At 47.8% G+C, this 20,713-nt stretch overlaps 1 protein-coding gene across 3 annotated transcripts in view; it reads left to right on the forward strand.

Moving 5' to 3' along the window:
- The window catches only part of CNDP1 (carnosine dipeptidase 1), a 32,404-nt gene extending 14,100 nt beyond the window's left edge, over positions 1–18,304 (forward strand). For all 3 annotated transcript variants that reach the window (XM_059409833.1, XM_059409834.1, XM_059409835.1), the window contains exons 3-12: positions 1,249–1,398; positions 2,201–2,363; positions 3,040–3,128; positions 5,278–5,478; positions 6,371–6,455; positions 11,573–11,733; positions 12,751–12,915; positions 14,199–14,340; positions 16,735–16,882; positions 17,078–18,304. In XM_059409833.1, the coding sequence (XP_059265816.1) occupies positions 1,249–1,398; positions 2,201–2,363; positions 3,040–3,128; positions 5,278–5,478; positions 6,371–6,455; positions 11,573–11,733; positions 12,751–12,915; positions 14,199–14,340; positions 16,735–16,882; positions 17,078–17,144 (1,371 nt within the window). In that variant the 3' untranslated portion in view covers positions 17,145–18,304. The remainder of the gene's footprint in view (positions 1–1,248; positions 1,399–2,200; positions 2,364–3,039; positions 3,129–5,277; positions 5,479–6,370; positions 6,456–11,572; positions 11,734–12,750; positions 12,916–14,198; positions 14,341–16,734; positions 16,883–17,077) is intronic.
- Positions 18,305–20,713: the final 2,409 nt, after the last annotated feature.

Genomic DNA, 20,713 nt, shown 5'->3' on the forward strand with positions numbered 1-20,713 from the left:
CACGTGGGTAGGGAGGCCCCAGTGGCTTACATGTTCCAAGCAGCTGTAAATCGGGGCTCCTATGAACTCTGCTCTGGTCCTATCACTTACTAGAACAGTTCTAGAACTCAGGAAGACAATTACGTGTGCCCTTTGTTACGTAATAAAGGACGCGATGAAGGGTAGATATGAGTGGCTGGATGAAGAGGCACATAGGGCAGGGGCTGGAGGCACCTTCTGTCCTGCTGGGGTTGGGGTTCGCCACCTTCCCAGGCTGCAGTCACCAACCTGGACGATCTCGGAGCCCCAGACTTTCCAGGGTGCTTATGGAGGCTTCATCAGGTGGGCATGACTGATCATTAACCCAGCTCTAGCCCTCTTCCCTCCCCGGGGAAGGGGGTGGGAAGCCCCAAGTTTCTAACCATGGCTTGGTCTTTCCAGTGACCAGCCCTCATCCAGGAGCCCACTAGAACAAATAGGCTCCCGTCTCCCAGGAAATCCCAAGGGAGTTAGGAGCTCTGTGTTAGGAACTCTGGACAGAGAGCGAGTCTCTTTATGGCACAGGAAGTTACAAAGATTGTAGGTGCTCTGGCCAAGAGCCCAGGATAGAGACCAAGAGGTATTTCTTACTGTGTGACAGCATCACACTCGCAATAGCCTGCTGGTAGAGAGCACTGCCAGAAGAGGGAGGCGAGGCTACAAACTTGAGGAACATACGCAAATCATTCAACTCAAATGGGTGGAACTCGGGCCAAGAGCCAAGGCTGTCTGCCTGCACGGCCATGGGGTACACCGCCTACCGGATTCTGGAGGTGTGGGGAGGAAGACGACCACAAACCCAACATGTGAGGGGTGGTCAGGAAGTGTTCTGTGGCCTAGCCGAGGCCACTGTGTGATTACTCAGAGTGAGCTGCACATTCCAGAGGCCTCCGGGGACATTTGTGTGAGACCCAGGGTCCCAGAGGAGGGGTGCCAGCCAGCTGCTCCTGGTTCCTGAGAAACCAGACATGGTGGATCCCAGGAGGCACAGGCCCAGTGTCCAGGAAGGCAGCCTTCTCCCTGGCCGGTCCTGCCCCGTTCTTCATGCAGCAGACGTCTCTGCCCATCTGCGGTCACCCTTGAATATCGCCTTGGCCAGCTCCGTCTTGGGTGCAGGTGACGAGCACTGGTGGTTTGGTGCCTCCAGCCCTTGAGTCACCACCTAGAGTGGACGTGGTTGATGTGGTTGACCCTGCCTTAGACGAATCACCTTGTCACCTTCCCTTACAGACACTTAAGGAGTGGGTGGCCGTGGAGAGCGACTCTGTGCAGCCCCTGCCCCGCCTCAGGCAAGAGCTCCTCAGAATGATGGCGCTGGCGGCCGACGAGCTCCGGCGCCTGGGGGCCAGCGTGGACTCCGTGGACTTGGGGGATCAGCAGGTGCTGGGTGGCTCCCTCCTCTCTACGAGCTGCCACTCTCACGGGCATTGGCCAGGCCTGCCCTTGGGTGTTGGAAGACTGCGATTCACTCCGATCTGATCCTCCTCAAAAATGCCCCCATAATCTCCATCCCCAATAAGGGTAAAAAATGACATCTGGTCCCAGATGAGTCGGTATCACTGATTTCTCATCATGTCAGGACTGGGGGGCGGGGCAGAGCAAGTGGACTGGGTGAGCAAAGGCCAGCTTATTTTGGGAAGGCCCCTCCCCGCACTCCTCACCCCCTTCACATGTGGCCCCGTTCTCCCAAACCGCCCTTTCCCTTACTTTCAGTTGCACTTTCTCAAAGGCTCCAGTCTTTGATCAGAGTCACTGCTTATGACTGTGTCCCAGGGGCAAATGGCGATCCTTAATGTAGGCGCCGGTGCTGCCTGCCTCAGCCCGGGTGTGTCTCCAAATGGTGTGTGTTTTCAAGGACCACGTCCACCTAATTTAAGCCATTTGAGTCCGAGTTCATATTGGAGAGCTTATTTGATTAAGTTTACTGTTTGCCCCTGTGCACCAAGGAAGCACTTTAATTTTAATTATCTTGTGTGTTTTAACTAAGTGCCCCATGGTACCCATTTTAGAGGCAGATAAAGTGAGGAGTAGAGAAACTTTGTGGGCTCTACAAAAAACCCAGGGGTAGAAACAGGACTCCTAATGTCACGTCTGGATTTTCTGGGCGAACTAAACATTATTATTTTTTTTAATGTGATCTGTTTGTGTGTGTGTGTGTGTGTGTGTGTGTATGTGTTTCCAGCTGCCTAATGGTCAGACTCTCCCGATACCTCCCATCATCCTGGCCGAGCTGGGGAATGATCCAAAGAAACCCACTGTGTGCTTCTATGGCCACTTGGACGTACAGCCTGCTAGAAAGGAAGACGGGTGGCTCACAGATCCTTACACGCTGACGGAAGTGGATGGTAAGTGACGCATCGGTACTGGGTTCTTTGTGGCTTAGGAATCATAGATGTGATTCCTGTCCCCAGCTCCAGGCCTTCCCTGTTCTTGTTAAGAATGGACAAGATGCTACCAGTCTCATAGTCTGCTAGCTGTCCAATGAGGCTGGCTTTTTTCTCATTTGTGAAAGAAACTATGAGTTATGTACCCACGACGTGTGCCCCTGGGCAAATTAACTCCCAACATGGGAGTTCTTGGGAGGAAAAAGTTGTCCAGGTCACACATTTTCCTTTTTAAAATACTAAGTGTAATTATGTTCTTTAAAGAAAAGAAGAAAAAAGGTTAATGGAGATACACACATACCCTTTTTTCATTCTTCTACTAATTATAAAATCTTGAAATGAGAGACTATGTTCCATGACATTGTGCAACAAATCCTCAGGTCCTTTTCAGTGAACTTGGATGACATAGCTAATTCCTACTGAGGCCAAAGGGACCTGTATATTTCAAATTAGTTTATATCATCTGATGAGCTAATGACCATACTGTTTGTACATCAGGAATCAGACTTTGTGGCCTCGGAGCAAGATCTGTGCCTGGGAAAATGGAAAGCACTGTTGAAATGATTACCCATAAAACTACCCTTGTTTTTAACTCACTCAACTTGCTTTTCTAAACACTCGTCCCTCATTTTTAAAGGAAAACTTTACGGACGAGGAGCAACAGACAACAAAGGGCCTGTTTTAGCGTGGATTAATGCCGTGAGCACCTTCAGATCCCTGGAGGAAGTAGGTGACCAGGTGTTTGGGAAGGGATGATGTTGACCATGGTGACGATGAGGACAATGGTGTTGATGACGACAATGATGTTGCTAATGAATGTGATGATGATGGTGGTGGCCACGATGATAATGAAGGTGATGACGATGACGAGGATGACTGCAATGAAGACAGTGACAACAGTGACGACTAGAACGATGACGATATCGGTATTGATATCGATGATGGTGACAATGAAGGGCATGGCAATGACAGTGATAACAACAACAATGAGGACGATGATGACCATGGTGACAATGACAATGAGTAGAATCACAAGTGATGACGATGATGGTTACGATGCCAGGGATGATGAGGACAATGATAACAATGATGACTGGGATGATGAGGTTGACAACAGTGACGATGACAATGACGATGATGATGATGACAAGGTGATGGCGATGACGATGATGACAACCACGAAGATGATGACAACTTCCTGCCTCCTCTGTCCCCTCCTCCTTCCCTTTCTCCCAAGGGAGAAAGCAATATTTATAAGAAACTTCCTGTATAAAGGCCAAAATCTACTTTGCTTTTAACTGTCCCCTCCCCTCTGAAACCTACATAATCACAAACAAAACATAAGAAATGTTCACTGCCCTTGGATGAATCAGCTGATCTCTCTGAGCCTCACTGACCTAATCTGTGAAGTAGGAATCGTTATTTCTGCTTCAGGAATCTGGAGTGGAGTCGATGAGATCACACACAGAGGAACCTGGTGCCTGTGAGGGTGAGGTCCTTTATGGAGGGGGGTTTCTTCTTTTCTCGTGCCCCCCATTCTTCCACCCTCCCATCCTCTGTGTCGCTTACTGAGCACTTGAAGGCCCTCTCATCGCTGGATCGTTTTACTAAAGTCAGACAACTATTAATACCCACATTGCATAGGTAAGGATTTGAGTGGCCAAGGGGTGAGATGGCTTGTCCCAGGGCCCTTGTGTGTCAGTGACAGAGCAGACACCAAAACCCAGGCCTGGCAGCTGGCCTGTCCCCCTCCCCCAACACATTGTGGTTTCTGGCTTGTATATTATTAATCATGTTTTGCCAGAAAATTCTTAAGCTATCCAACTACTTCTCAGCAATTGTTTTCTAGTTAAATGTTAATAAGGAGCTTTCAAATATTAATAATTCAGAACTTTAGTTTAACTTCTTAAGACACATAGAAATAAATCTATGCAAGGGATACATTTGAACAAATCATTATCCCAAAATGCCCTTAACCAACTGAATGACCGAAGGTCACTTACTTTCTAATACATAATCCTCCACTCGTCCTGCCTTTGTTAATCTTTGGTGAGTCAATCCCACTCACTAATTAGTATGTTTGTGCCATCATTTATCTGTATGGAATTACTTCTAAAGTTCTCCTGTGTGTGTTTTATGCTCCAGGAAAAGACTTTGACCTCTCTTCTTCATGTGGCTCTCAAAGATATGAAGTTATAAATTATAAAGATACAAAAAGATCAAAACCAAATGGGGGAAAGCACATTGTAAAAATTTTAAAGGAGCTATTCTGTGCCCTAATATTAACTAGAGAAAAACTCAAGTTCCATTTTGCTGCAAGATCAAAGCCTTTGAATAACTTAAAAGGCAGATTGAACTCAGAACTGAAAAATAACAGATACTTGAAATAAAAATTATCCTGAGGCTTAAACATTAGACAGTCTTTCAAAGGAAAGAGTTCTCATTTATCATGCTCAGAATTATGAGGATGGAAAAGAGCTTTGTAATCTAGTAACCTTTCTTGAAAGGTTCCTTTTGGGTAGAAGGAAGAAAGCGTGTCTCTGTGGGGGCCTAGCAGAGCTCCACAGCGAGGGTGTTGCTTCTCCTGCAGGAATTTCTTCCCTGAATCATCCTTTAGGGTTCATGCTGAACCCATCAGGGTCATGCTGGAGGCCATATACATTGGTCTTCCATTATATTCCCCTTCACTGTCTTGGTTACAACTCCTTTGTTGTGAACGGAGCTGATGGGAGTATGAACAACCCATACACTGAATGCATGTAGTAATTCACGAGTTTATGTCACATGCGAACAAATTCTGGATCTGAAAAGATGAATGGGCAAGTCTTGTGATTTTTTTGCCGGAATGGTTTATTCTGTTGTTTACTGGATTCAGGATGTCCCTGTGAATATCAAATTCGTCATTGAAGGGATGGAGGAAGCGGGCTCTGTGGGGCTGGAGGAGCTTGTCAGAAAGGAGAAGGACCAGTTCTTCTCCGGTGTCGACTGCATCGTCATTTCAGATAACCTGTGGCTCAGCCGGACGAAGCCGGCTCTCACCTACGGCACGCGAGGGAACAGCTACTTCAGGGTAGAGGTATTTGCAGTGGTGTGGAGGGAGGAGTCTGTCCTGGGATCTTGGGGGGAAGAGAGAAAGCTCTTGGGAGAGCAGAGTTCTGAGCTGGAGGCATGGCCTGGGGGTCCCAGAAGTCTAGGGACTGGGGGATTCAGGAAGTCTCCCAACCGGAGTGGCCATGCTGTGTGCATTTTTCTGGAGGGAGAGGATACAGGGGTTTGTGAGTCTGACTGCCTGATCAGGGTCTGTCGTGACAGGTCCATGCAGGACCCCCATGTGCTTGTGTGGTCAGGGAAGAAGGAGGGGGCACTGGCATGGCGGGGCTGCATGGGAATCTGACTCCCATGGTGCACAGCCTCGTGCGGACACTTGACCTCACCACCTCAGTTTCTTTACCTGTAAAGTGGGTCCTGGGTGGTTGTGATCCCCAAGTAGGATATCCAGTTCAGTTTCCTTTAGCTTTTCTATTCATCCTGACAGCAATTTAGAACCAGAAAGTCTTTCCATGGTGAACCATTCATTTTTTATGCGCCATGGACCGAGCTCCAGAATGGGAGGCAGGGAGAAAGTCACTAGTGGAGACACTAATAGAACTGCAAGAAAAGAATAAGGAGAAGATGGGGTGAGAGATAGATGGGCAGAATACGTAGACTGCAGCCGCCTGGAGAAGGGGCTGCTGGCCCCAGACAGAGCTGTGTGAGACGAACAACTGAGGACTGAAATCCGTTTCGGGGGTTCAGGAAAGAATGAGAAATGAAGACAAGGCAGGGGTAGATGCTCTAAGTCATGTGACTGGGAGGCGGCCACCTGAGTCCTGAGGGCTATCGTGTGGGGCTGTTCTCGGCCACATGGAAGCTATCCCCAGAGCAACCACAGAGGTGATCACCTGTCTTCTCTTTTACCTGTCTTCCAGGTGAAGTGCAGAGATCAAGATTTTCATTCAGGAACTTTTGGGGGTATCCTCAACGAACCAATGGCCGATTTGGTTGCTCTTCTTGGTAATGTCTTATCTCATTTCATTTTTTTTCAAAGATTTATTTATTTATTTGAGAGAGAGAGGGTGGGGTGGAGGCAGGGGGGAGGGAAAAGCAGACCCCCACTGAGTGTGGAGCCCAACGCAGGTCTCTCTCTCATGACCCTGAGATCATGACCTTAGCTGAAACGACAAGTTGGACGCTCAACTGACTGAGCCACCCAGGCACCCCTTCATTTCATCAAGGATAAGCATCAAGGATCTACTAGAATATGGTTCTGTTTGACTCAGGCAAGGGTGGAGTAGAAGAAAAACCATGTTCTTAGCTTCCCCCACTTTGGCTAAATGTTCCTTGGGCTTATTAAGTCCACATCACTGTTGTTCGTTGATGGAAGCTCTTCCTCAGCTCACCCCCCTTTCTTTTACTGGGTATTGTGACACATCTGGCCACACCCGGGGGCAGTAGCTGAGAGGGGTGTCCGGAGAAGCATCCAGAGATGATGCCAAAGACAGCGGCACCACCTGGCTCCTTGCGTCCAGTTCTGTGGCCTCCAGTGGCCCAGCGACCCCCGTCGGTTTGCTTGTTGCTGCCTGCTCATGCCCTCCCGTAGAGCGCCTGGAGTTCCGGGCGGAAGCTGTGTGCACGTGTGTGCTCTGCTGGGGGGCAAGTGTGCCCTCTCTGACCGCCTTGATTCATCTTGTCGCCCTTGCTTGCATGTGGGCTGGATCCCGGTGGTGAAGGAAGCTTCATCCTCAGGAGCCTCACTTGGAGGAGCCCCTTTCTGCAATCCTGGCAAGAACGCTGCCCTTTTATGTTCACAATTTGGTATTCTTCAGACACCACAATACTTGGATATGTCTCCTTGGCCTGCAGGTTTCCTTTATGCAAATATTACAGCATGCCCCTTTTGGGCAAACTGCCAAAATCATGTCCTCTATGGGGATTGATCAGCAAAAGTCTCTTTATTTGACACGGCTTTACCTCTGGCCACTCACTTGCATCCCCTTGGCCTTGGCAGTCTCAGATTGGGCACCATGAGTGCACCTGGGCCACCTGCTGGGTGGTCTTCAGGACCATCTCTATAATTGTTGAGCTTCTTGCCCCTTCATTCCCCGAAGAAAATAATGAAATCTCTATGTCTACCTCTCATGTGTTGTCTGGCTCCGGTGTCAACGCTCTACCGTCCACCTGTCCTTTTTCTCTATTTGCCTGCCACCTATCTATTCTTTATGGCCATCTAGTTCTCCTAAAATGTAAATCTTGACAATATTTCCCATGCTGGGAACAACAATCCATTTTCCTTTAAAGTGTTTAAAATGTTTCCAGAAGAATTCAGATAGCATGTAACTCAATATTTGGTAGTGAGGGGTGAAAGAATTAATTTTCTGTTTTACCAGAACTAATTTTTTTCTTCCCTAGGATTGGCTTATCAGATTTTTAAAAAAGATATTATTTATTTATTTGACAGAGAGAAATCACAAGTAGGCAGAGAGGCAGGCAGAGAGAGAGAGGAGGAAACAGGCTCCCCGCTGAGCAGAGAGCCTGATGTGGGGCTCGATGTGGGGCTTGATGTGGGGCTTGATCCCAGGACCCTGAGATCATGACTTGAGTCGAAGGCAGAGGCTTAAACCACTGAGCCACCTAGGTGCCCCGACATCATCAGATCTTTACAGTGCATTTCAGTCTCTCCCAATCATGATCATTGCACGACATTCTCTTAGACTATATGATTTCACCCAGGCATAGAATTCCATTCAGTCCTACAAATGGTATATGGCCCTGCAAGGAAAAATCAGGTCAGGAACATGAACAGAATGAAAAGCATATGGTTTCACTTTCTTTAATTTTTGGAGACAAATCAAATAATCAGTCCATAATGAAGTGATTCGGGATTGGATCATCTGCATGGCTTTCATATGTGTTGTACAAAGACCGAAGGACTTAGGGTTGAACTTCAGACTGATAACAAGCACTTTTGCTTGCTGACCCCAATAGCGTCTTGGCTCCCATGCTTTCCTGTGGGGTCACTGCTGGTTAGGGACGATGACCCAGGAGAGCTGGTTCCATCAGGTCTTCCCCTGTAGCAGACAGGTGCCCTGCACATTAGTGAGGAAACCCCCTGCTGCTGTGTGACCTTGTGCAAGTTCCCAATCTCTCTGCCTTCTGAGTTCCTCAGCTCTATGGCCCTGATAACTGTGATTTCTAATAGATTATAAAGCTTTATTGAGTGCTAGCTGTGTGAAAGTCACAGGAGTCCCCATGGGGGGGGACACAGGGAAACTGGCTCACCCCCATCTTCAAAGAGACTTAGACTGCGGTGTGTTTGGAGGGCGGGGGATGGCAGGGGGGAGATGCCCAGTTTGCAGAGCCCTCAGCTCCAACACTTTCTTGTGGTGGATAATCCCATTCCCTGCTCTCTCCTAAAAGTCGCAAGGCAGGGAAGGTCACAGCAGGGGAGTCGGGGCAGGGCCCTCTTACTAGAGCCAACTACCCCATAGTATTAACATGTTAAAATCCAAGCGGACTCCTGGGGATCAAGGATTACATTTGCTTCCCAGTGCAGTTTTCAAAGGCTCAACCCTCTCTGCCTCCCATGTGTTTCCCGGCTGGGCTCCTGGCCGAGGAGGCTCTAGTGGCTGCAGAAATTACTTCAAATTCAGAGGATCAGGATTTCTAGGGGAAAAGGGGTGTGGTGGGGAGAAGAACTCTCTCAGCAACACCCTGTTTGCACGGGAACGCAGCCAGTGCCGTAGAACTGGGGCTAGAGTGGATCGCAGAAGCAGGGACGGCCGTGTGGGGCGTTTTCCCACTGCCTGGCTCTGCCGGGGCACTGCCGGAGGACACCTTGTGCTGAGCTGAGCGGCGCCTAAACAGACCTCTGCTGGGGGGCGGAGGGGCAGGGAGCGGAGGACATGCTACTCCTCGGCTCTCGGGATCTGTGTCTGCTGGGAAGACCATAGCTGGGAAGGCTGCCCCGCGTCCTGAGGAAACAGGATCCGTGATTCAAAACCATACCCAGGACGGGGCCGGGCCAGGGGTGCTAGAGAAGCGCCGTGAGCATGTAGGAAGGCCATGCTGCTCAAACCCCGCCCTAGTTTGACGCCCTCCACGCTGCCCATGACAGTATCTGGCAAGACCAGCTGGAAAAATCTGAAGAACGTCAGAGTTCAGTGTCGGGATACAGAGGCCAAACACCCTGGCCGCTAGAGCATCGCAGGTCTTAAGTGTGGCCGACTTGGCTGTTTCCAGCACTCCTTGATTCTCACCACCGAGGCTGTGCCAGGCGCGTGTCTCACACCATCTCTGGGGCCCAATGGTGATGCCGCCTTGGCTTTCCCCGTGTGTCCCCCCTTGCGGGCTCCCGGCCTGCTCTGCGCGCCTGCGGTTTGTGCCCCTTTGCAGCTGCTTGTTTGTGGTCCCACAGGGTCTCTTCGTCCTGCTTCTTTCCAGGCAGATTGTGAGCAGGGTCTGTTGCTTACTCTTTGCAGCTCTGTCCTTGCCTGCGAGCATGTCAGCGGAAGTTTAGGGACATGAGCTAAGGGAAGACTTAGTGATTGTATTATTGGTGGTGCTTTTATGTTTGATTTTGACTTTGGTGTGGGTACAGAGGGTGGCTTGCAAGTCAGCGACAGGCAGTCCCAATCACTGGCATCCAGCGTTTGTTTGACTTGAATCTTACTAACGGGCTGGTACCATTTTTTACTATGTTATACGCTTTTTGGGGCTAAATGCAGGGAATTCTGTAAGTCAGTGCTGCCAGAGGCTGCTCCACGCACAGTAGGCTGCAGACCTGACCCCAACGTGGCTGTAGAATTTGGGGTGAAGTGTGTGGGGACCGGGAGCAGGCACTGAGGAGGACATGGCTGAAAACCAAACAGCAAAGCCTTCCCTTCTTATTTCGCTGCCTTGACATCTCTGAGCTTGGGGTTTGCCTTCTAGGATCATCTCAAGTGCTGGGACACCCAATATGTCCCACACTACGGCCATCCCTGTGGGTGCTGGTAGGGTGTTTACCGTGGATTCTGTTGTGTCTACACAGAGAGCCAAATCACCTGCCATTGGGTTTAGGGAGGGTCACACTTGTCATTTAGCCTGTGTGCTGAGTGGTGACGCTGTTGCTGATGAAAGTGGGGTCTTCACACATCCTCTCGTCCCCGGCATTCATCTCGTGCCTTGAACATAGCCGGCCTCCAGTCGCGAGGGGAATCCCACCGGAGCCTTCCAGCCTCTGCTTTGTAATTGTCGGCCTCGACAGGAAGATTTGAAAATACAGTGCTTCACAGTAGTTTGACATTGTCAAGTTATAGTCACATTAAGAATGTGGAGTGCATTTTTTTTCTGAAGTGTCTTTCCTTGAATGAAAGGCCCCAGGGGGCCTGAGGGTGAATTTAGATGCCCAGAATACATTTGTCACCATTTCTGATAGTCCGTTTGCTGCTTTGGTAAGCACGTTCTCGAGGTCGTGGGCAGTGTTTACTGAGCTTCCACCTCGACTTCCTCTGTGGATAGTCACTGATGGTCGCTTCCTCCATTCCTGTTAATCCCCAAGCTCTTCATAAATAACAGACAAGTGCGTCTGCGTGTTCGCTCTGGAGATGTTTGTGGTTGAGGCAAGCCTTATAGGCTAGACCTCAAGGGTATTGTGCTTTGATTAAAGGTGAGTGTTTATTATATGATGGTGTGTGCAGGGGGAGAGAAGCAAAGAGGATTGTCAGTTCCTCAGGAATGTTTGTGTAGACACATATATATGCATTGAAGTTTTTATAATGAACATACAGTACTTTTTAACTCAGGATCAACTGAAAGTTCAAAAGGAACCTTATTTATAACACAGGAGGTGTCATTGAAACTTCTGTAAGGCAGGCAAGTCCCAGCCGATTCCCGTGTGTTTCCATCTCTCCATTGACGAGGTGGACACTGGAACGAGTCTGACTCAACCTGAGTCTGCCTGGAGACCAGCTCCTTCCTCCAGCCACCCCCTCGGAGGTGGGGATGGTGCCAGTAGCTCTGCCAGGGGACCAGGGCCTGTCACAAGGCCCACTGCAGCCCCAGGAGAGTCACCCATGGTCCTGCTCAGGACCCAGAACATCAGCGCCCCCGTAACTTCTTCCTGGCTTTGCTTCCCTTGTGTACCTTTGCAGGTAGTCTTGTAGACTCATCTGGTCACATTCTGATCCCCGGAATCTATGACCAGGTGGCGCCTCTTACGGAAGAGGAGAGAAAAATGTACAAAGCCATCCATCTGGACCTAGAAGAATACCGTAGAAGTAGCCGGGTTAAGAGATTTCTATTTGACACCAAGGTATGGTCACAACTGGCGGCTACTTTGAAGACCTGCCAGTAATAAAGCCCGTCTTTCCCATTCCACATTTACCATGGGCTGCGAATCTGCGCATCTCAGAACTGAGTGTGGGTGGTCATTTGGAGGAAGAATTTCACTTTCGTGGCCACTTACCTCCCTCAGTCTAGAGCAGCCAGAACTTACTCTGGGGTCCGACTGGCACTGGCCTCAGGCGGCCATCACTCAGTTCCAAGTGATTTTCCAAGTCAGTTTCTTGGACTTGATCCCATGCCAGCCTTCGGCTGCCCGTGCTTCCTACCTGCTCAAAGATGAAAACGCTCTGAGATTTTTCTAGCTCCGAGCCCTCTAAGTGTTCATTTCAGCAGACAGAATTAAGAGCCTTTGGGGCTCATCTGTACATCGCTACATGGCTGCCTTGGGGTAGTAAAAAAAACAGAGCCCAAAGCATTCATTTCTGGAAAATTTGCACGTTTTCTTTCCCCTTCTTCTTTTTAAATCCTGTGCCTGCTACGGTATGTGGTGGCTAATGCTTATTCTGGGGGGTGCCAGGAGGGAGAAAATCATGTCCAACAGAAATGATAGATCTCTTCCCTGCGACCAGCTCTGCCTCGGCCATAGCAGGCAAGAAAAGTAGCTCAAACATATGCTGAATTCTTTGAAGCCTTCTGGAAAAGAGAATGCCTTTTCTGTGCAACTGATCATCATGGTGATTGGGGATAGAAGTTTCTAATCAAGTCCCAAATTCTGAAAGCCCCTTTGCCATCTATTAACTTCAGAGTTGAGGCGATGAGGGGCCTGCGTCCATGGAGCAGCTCGGTCAGGTGGGGGCGGCAGAGGGACTCGGGGCCCGAGGGGAAGGACTTGTGCTACAGTCCAGGCACGGCTACGGAAGGTGATAATTAACTTGTCATGAGCGGTGTCAGAGATGTACCGAGACGGGTGATACAGGCGGCACAGGTCAACAGAGTTTTAACGGAACCTTCTCTCATGTAGTAAAATAATCTTGTTTTCCCCCAGGAGGAGATTCTAATGCACCTCTGGAGGTACCCATCTCTTTCAATCCATGGGATTGAGGGTGCTTTTGATGAGCCTGGAGCTAAAACAGTCATCCCTGGCCAAGTTATAGGGAAATTTTCAATCCGTCTGGTCCCTCACATGGATACGTCTGCGGTGGAAAAACAGGTACCAGATGTGCGTGGTTCTCCTGCAGCCGCACTCCGGAGTCCGTGAGCTGTTCAGCTGTTAGCGCTGAAGTTCCATTTTTTCCCCGATAGAAAAGGGACTGGAACAAATGTCAAGAAACCAATATAATTTTCGTTCGGTAAAAATCTCTGTCTGTACTTATATGCAATTACAGTAGTCAGATAAATAATCGTTTGCGGTTGGAGTGATGGGAAGTGTCTCTGCATTGAACAGTTGACATCAGGGCAAGATTGGCTGACGCGCAGATGGGGAAGCCCGCTGCCCGTGGCCTGATGGGGCTGCAGACACTCAGACCTGTAGCTGGTTTGCCCTGGTGTCTGGAGTCCACAGTCTGAAGGCAGCCGTTTTAATGAAAATGTTATCTGGAAGGAGTTTTCTGTCTAAATTCTCAAACTATCATCAGTTTACCTCAAGTTCAACAGAAAGTACACTCTGAATAATGAGCTCCGCGAATACGTCACCCACATCTCTATATCCCGGTGACCTCTTTTACTGTCTTTGTAGCGTTAATTACATCCTAAAACAACCTCCTTCCCTGTGTCCATCCCTGTTTCCTGCCCTTCCCCCCTCCTGTTTTGGATGTGGTGTTTCTCTTTCTTACAACGTATGGATTTCGCCAGGGACCCCCCTGCCACCCTGGTTTTGCTCACAGCTGTGTTCCTGGCACCTAGTACCGTTCCTATCAACGTGACGGGCATTCAACAAATGCGTGTTGAAGGGATGAATGGGAGGGATATTTCAGAGTAGGGAGTTCTTCTTGGGAGGATTTCCACAGTGGCCACTGGAATGGAGCCCAGGGCACAGAGAAGGAGGCTGACAAAAGGCTCCTTTATAGCTTGGTTTGGAATCACCGCCCCCCTTTCAAGAATTAACAAATGCCTAATATTCCCCAAATTGTCATTAAGGTACTGACGAGTCTGAGAAGAGGGATGTTCAAATGGAGAATTTGCATTGTGCTTCATAACTGCCAAACACGAGCAGTCTGTCACTGTGGTCAGGATGGGGAGGGCGCAGGGCTGAGAACTGGAGGATATTAGGGGATTGGAGATAGAAAGGGAGGGAGACCCGTTTCTCTCACTGCTAAAGCTTTCAGTCCCGGGGCCCTGCTCGCTTACTCAGCCCTCCGCGAGAATGAGGGTAAAATCACGACCCTCAAATTTGTTGGGCTGGGATTTCAGTTTCTTGATCAAAGACCGCTGTTTATTCACTGCAGGGAGAATAACTTGAAATTTTCTCATATAACTGAAAATGTTCCTTTTTAGGTGAAACAGCATCTTGAAAATATATTCTCCAAAAGAAACAGTTCCAACCAGATGGCTGTTTCTATGACGCTAGGACTGCAGCCGTGGATCGCAAATATTAAAGATAATCAGTATCTTGCAGCAAAAAGAGCCATCAGAACAGGTTAGACGTGCGGTACCTCGAGTTGACAGTTTTCAGTGGGACCAGGGTGTGGTGCCTGGTGGGGCTGTGGACGAAGCAGGCTCATTCAGAATTTCCGTTCGGCCCTCCTTTTCAGACAGGCTCCGTAGAGTGTCAGCAACTCCATCCAGGGTTCTTCCTACGCACTGCCCCCCACCCCTCCCCACAGCCTGCCCCAGTTTACTAAGTAAGCCTGGAAGAGATTTAAGAATTTACTGAATGAAGGGCAACCAGGTGGAAGTGGCAAAGCTGGGTTCACATCTGGAAGCCTGAATTTGGGACAAAATGACGGACTTGTGAGTGTCTGATACTTATGGAAATGATGGCCAACGTATAAAAATGTCCTTTAAAAGGCATAGCTGCGTTTGCATGGAAGAATAGGAAATCTGGGGTTAAAAATGAAGGAGCTAGGCGCGCCTGGGTGGTTCAGTCAGTTGAGCATCTGACTCTCGGTTTCAGCTCAGGTCGTGATCTCAGGGTTGTGGGATCAAGCCCCACGTCGGGCTCTGGGCTGGGTTCACTGCAGAGTCGCTTAAGATTCTTTCTCCGTGGGGCCCAGTTCTGATACGAACAGCCCCATGGCAGGCCACCTGGGATTTCCACAGAGAGGCTTCTTGCGGATGCTCATTTTATAAAATTATCAAACACAGGGACTCAATTCGGGCCTATCTGACTCTAGAACCAGTAGTCTTTTCAGGGCCGCTCTGCCTCCCTGGAAGTAGGGAAGGGAGCAGAGCCTTATTTGGAATTTCTCAGATGGCGCCTGTTTTGACTGCCTATGCTTGCATGTCCCGGGCAGGATCATGTGGTTGGTGAGCACAGGATGCACATCTGGGCCCTGGCTGCTGGGCGGGGTGAAGGAAAATCCAGTCTCTTTGGCTTCTGCAGCAGGACGGGGACACTGCCAATGCCTGCAACATAGTGGGCCCTCCGAAAGGCAGTGGGACTTTCAGGGTGTCCCCAAAAGCCAGGTGGGGAAACCCTGCACGTGGTTCTAGGGACTACTGGCACTATATTGCAGCTGAGGCCTTAGGCACATCCCTAACAGAGCAGAGCTGGAATTGGAGGTCCAGACCACCTGGGAGCACTAACACTTTATCAGGGTTATCTGTACAAAGGACAGAGACATTAAAAATTAGAGGACAGGCCTAAGACTTAGAGCCCCACTTTTCTACATAATCATTCCTACTGCTCCCAGCTGTAGCAGTATTTTACCAGTGAAGTTTGGAAGTTAAGAAAAGAGGAAGAAAAGATACTAGGAAGGTGAATGTAATCCCAGCTGAAGAGGGAGGTGTGATTGAAATGTCAAGTCAACAGTGAAGACCAGAAATACTCTTGCAGGAAAGGTACCTTTTGGTTTATCGTGTGCAAAACCAGTTCTTCCAACAAAGTACGTCGTCTTTACTCACACTCACACTGTACTCTGCGGATACAGAAGACAGGGCATCATGGCATGCTACCTTGTGTGACTTCATTTCGTTTTGTGTCTCCACTCCCGTCACTGACAACTCATCTTCCGGCCTGGACGGTTTGAAGTCATTGCTCCTTAGGCCCTCGGGCGTCTATTAACACTGTTTCATGGGCTACCTTGACAGTGGAGCACAAACACCGCAACACTCAGGTGGTAATTGAATAAAGCTGTTTATTTGTCTACTGGTTACAAAACCAAAGAAGTCCCACTTTCCAAATAATTTAATTCACGAAGCAACCATAAAAGTAGGTACATTGTATTCTAATGCTCTTGCCAGAAATGCAAGATCTCTTCCAATCATGAGAAAGTATCAAACAAACCCAAATGAAGGGACACTACAGAACAATTGATCAGTACTCTTCAAGTGGGTCAAGGTCATGGAAGACAAGGAGAGATTAAAAACTGTCATAGACCAGAGGAGAGTAAGAAGCAGTGACAAAATGCAATGTGGGATTCTGGATTGGATCCTGGAATGGATTGGTGAAATTAAATAAGGTCTGAATGGAGTTAATAATATTATTCCAATGTTAACTTCCTGTTCTGTATAATTGTACGATTGTTACGTGAGATATTAACATCACGGAGAGTAAAGTAAGGAACATATGGGAATTCTTTCTGTGTTACTTTTGCAACTTTTCTGTAAAATCTGCACTCCAAAATAAAAGTTTTATTTAAAAGAATTTTAAATGGTAAAGAATGCATCCATGGCTTTCTTCTTGACTCTATTGACTATGTTAGAAGAAAAAACTGCATGGTATCAAGAAGCTTACTTACCCCAGGCAGCAAATTTAATGGTTAAATAAACAAAAAAAAGGGGAAAGATAAAACAAACACTACATTTGAGAAGATGACTAGGGTAGTCTTGTCATTATTTCATTCAAATGCCTTCTGTCCCTGTGCTTCAGTGTTTGGAACAGAGCCAGACATGATTCGGGATGGGTCAACCATACCAATTGCCAGAATATTCCAGGACACCGTCCAGAAGAGTGTGATGATGCTCCCGCTGGGCGCTGTTGATGATGGGGAGCACGCTCAGAATGAGAAAATCAACAGGTCAGTGGATTCCTGTGGGGGCGGGGGGCTGTCATTCACTGCACAAACCCCGGGTCTCCACATCATCACCTCCCCACGTGCTCCGTACTGGAGATTGAATTCACATCACCAAATCTTCCTATTTACATCGTAGACTGCCTTCCCCCATCATCTGAATGGAAATAACAGCGTTTCTCTTGATTTCTTCTTTGCTAGGTGGAACTACATAGAGGGATCCAAATTATTTGCTGCCTTTTTCCTAGAGCTGGCTAAGCTGCATTGATAATGAGGGCAACCTTCCGGCTTAGATCTGACCTACTGACAGATGCGCTCTCCCACACACCTGGTGAGGAACAGAATCTAAATATCCAGAGAACTTCAGGTCCAGGAAATAATGTTTCCTTCCCATTTAAAATGTCTTAGGACATTTGGACCAGTCCTAAAATATTTGAAAGGCACAGCCATTGAAAATGGCATACTGTCCCCACGGGACACTTTTCCAAAGTCACCACTACCTGCAACATCTCCCCAAGTCCGGCTGCAGAAGCCCCGGGATTGGACTCACTCTTTCCCTGGAGCACAAGGACAATTCTTTCATTAGACCCTCCCTGGCAGTTTGATGGGTCTGATCCCCGCGGTGGGTTTTTAGCTTCCAAGGTGCTCATAATACATCATCATTCCGCACAGTGTGTAGATTATCCTTGCTCTTACCACACGTTCCTTTTATTAGTAAAACTCTTGGTCCCACCACTGGCTACCAGGATTTCCCTGTGGGTTCGTTTGTAGAGGAATAACTAAAGCATGATGCCATATTAACCTCTTGCTTTCCCTTCATGTATTTTGCCTGCTTCTTGGAAGTTCTGAAACAGAAACAAGCAATAGTCATATCCTTAGGCCATTTGGGATTCCCTGTGTGAAAATCAGTACTTTTTCTATTCCAAGGCTCTTTACCTTTCTTGGATTGATGCCAACTGACCACCCCTCCTGCACCCTTTTCTTTCTTGCTACCCCATCACTGGAACCCCCCCACCCCTGCCAACATCTGTGCACATATAAAGTCACCACCGCAGAATCAATTCTGATAGAATTTCTCTCACCTTGTTGGAATTTTACTTAGTGACTACATCTAAATTGCTTAAAGCTTTTAATAGCATCAAATTTAGATAGAGAACAAATCTAATCAGCCCCAACACCAGTAACAGGTTCTAAATTTAAAGCCATCAGCGAATGCTGCATTCAGTAATCATTTTAGTTAACCATCTTGTTGGGCTCGATTGCATTTGATGGTGTAAACAAACAAACAGAATGTAATTTTTCTACAGTCGAGTGTATGTAAACAAATCAATTCAATCTTTATAAAGTCATTATTTAAGTCACATTAATGGAGAACTTAAGAATTTATTAAAAATGTTTCTCTTATGATTACAAATAAAATCAAAGCCTAACGCATTTAATCTCTTTGTGGATTCTTGGAATGTCAGCTTTAACATTTGCAAGACCACATCCAAAAGGGCTGCACTATAGGGCCTGTGATTCAGCTTACCCTGAGTCTTGTCTCAGAAATGAGACTCAAGGGGAGCCCGGGTCGCTCAGTCAGTTAAGCAGTTGCCGTCAGCTCAGGTCATGATCCTGGAGTTCTAGGACCGAGCCCCGCATCGGGCTCCCTGCTCAGTGGGGAGCCTGCTTCCTCCGCTCCTCACCCTGCTCTCATCCTCTCTCTAATAAATAAGTAAAATCTTAAAAAAGAAATGGGACTCAAAGGAGGTAGGAGTCTTACGGGGTATCCATCAATGATCTACTTTTCCTCTGCTGCATGGGAAGATCGATTCCTGTTTGTTGAGTATTGATGGGTATTGGATATTCTGTTATTAAGCTTGGTTCACGCTCGCCAGAGTAGGTTGCATCATGTGACATTTTGGATTTCGTGGGACCTACCTGATGTACTTGGCAAAGTTCCCAAGAACTAATTGCAAGAGGTTTATGATGCCAATTTATATTCTTAAAAGGGTGTTCGTATTAGTGAGTTAACAAAAGCTGTTTGTAAAATATATTGTAAGTAGTTCTGAGCAATGTAACTGCACTCAGTGTGCCAGCCCGGAAGCACGTGTGAGTGTGTGTGCACAGTGCAAGAGCCTCGCTGGTGACACACGTTCTCTGCACTTGCAGCTGGAGGACAGTGGGCCAAGGACACACAGAGGACTTGGTGTCGGCCTCTTCTGCCTCCCCACGCTCCCTGCACATCCCTTTCTCAGCTCATGCCTGGGACTCCCGGCCGGCCCCACCCAGCCCCCTTTACTAAGGACTGGACCCCTGGTCCTCCTGTTTATTTCCTATCTGAAACTCGACTCCCCTAGAATGGAAACCAGTCTTTTACCCATCCTCCCACACCTGGTTCACCTACAGTGTCCCTGATTTGGTACATGGACCATTGGAATCTTTATTCTTTGACACTTCTCTCTCTTTCAAATCCAGTTTCATATCAAAATCAGCTGACTCCATTTCAGAAGCCACCAATTCCATTTGCACTGTCACTTCCCATGGCCTGAAAGCCAAATCCTGCTTAACTTCTGCGGGGTTACTGTGAAAGCCCCTGCCAATCTCTACATAAATGGCAGCCCTTTCCCACGCACGTATGGCCCCAAAGCACGCCTGTCCCAGCAGATGCTCAGTATTGCTTGCTGAAATCTTCCTTTTGAGTCTGTAGCCGCATTTTCTGAGTATCCTCTGGTAGGCCTGCTGTCCCCCCGCATGCACTTGTTCTCTATGCTCTTCCTCTCATATTTTTTCTAGCTGAAACTGTCTTGGGAGCAGCCAGTGCTGGGGAAAAGCTCATTAAAACAAGTCACGTAGGGTGCCTAGGTGGCATTAAAACAAATCACGTAGAGGTGCCGTTGACTGAGAATGGCTTGTGTGTGCCCTGCTGGGCAGCACTCCTCGTGTCTTCATGAGGGTTCTGCCTTAATTCAGGGGCCACAGGAGAGCAGCCCGTGAGCTCAAGGCGCCATTCACCATGTTTCATGTGGCCGTCACAATGTCCTAAGTAGTTATGAATTAGATGCCAGCATTTCAAAGTCAGTATACTGACTTGCACAAAAGATTTCTCTTGAGCAACCACAAAATTGGGCCATGCTGATGTGCTGTTCCCATGCGCCAATGAACCCGCTGGGTTGAAAGACTGTACTAAACACGGTGCCAAGCCCACCATATGCACTCAACAAATTTCTTAGAAGTGGAAAAAGATGGTAGCTCACAAAAGAAGATAATGCGGGGCACCTGGGTGGCTCAGTAGGCTAAAGCCTCTGCCTTCAGCTCAAGTCATGATCCCAGGGTCCTGGGATAGAGCCCCACATCGGGCTCTCTGCTGGGCAGGGAGCCTGCTTCCCTTCCTCTCTCTGCCTACTTGTGATCTCTCTCTCTGTCAAATAAATAAAATCTTAAAAAAAAAAAAAAAAGATAATGCTATTCAGTTTGGCTTCTCACTTCTACTGATAGCTACTTTCACTTAAAAAAACAAGTCCTCAAATACCATTTTATGATAGGGCCAAATGACTTTTAAATACTAATGCTATTAGTGCTAAAAATACTAATGCTTAAAATGCTATTTTAAGTATCTAGTTTAAAATGTATTTAACATCACCCAGCTTTTGTTTTTTAATGTTATTTTTCAATTTAATATTAATTGATCATGTAATAGCTAAAGAATTAAATAAGGATTTGAGTTCTCGATTATATGAGATGAGGTATTTATTTCCGTGATAATGTACGCACTGTCCAATCTAACGCAGTTATGTCACCTGCCTTTAATACCAATGCCTTTCATGCAAGCAGCGAACGGAAACCAAGTCCTAGTCC

Source organism: Mustela nigripes, chromosome 8, assembly GCF_022355385.1.
Source record: "Mustela nigripes isolate SB6536 chromosome 8, MUSNIG.SB6536, whole genome shotgun sequence".
Lineage (NCBI taxonomy): Eukaryota > Metazoa > Chordata > Mammalia > Carnivora > Mustelidae > Mustela > Mustela nigripes.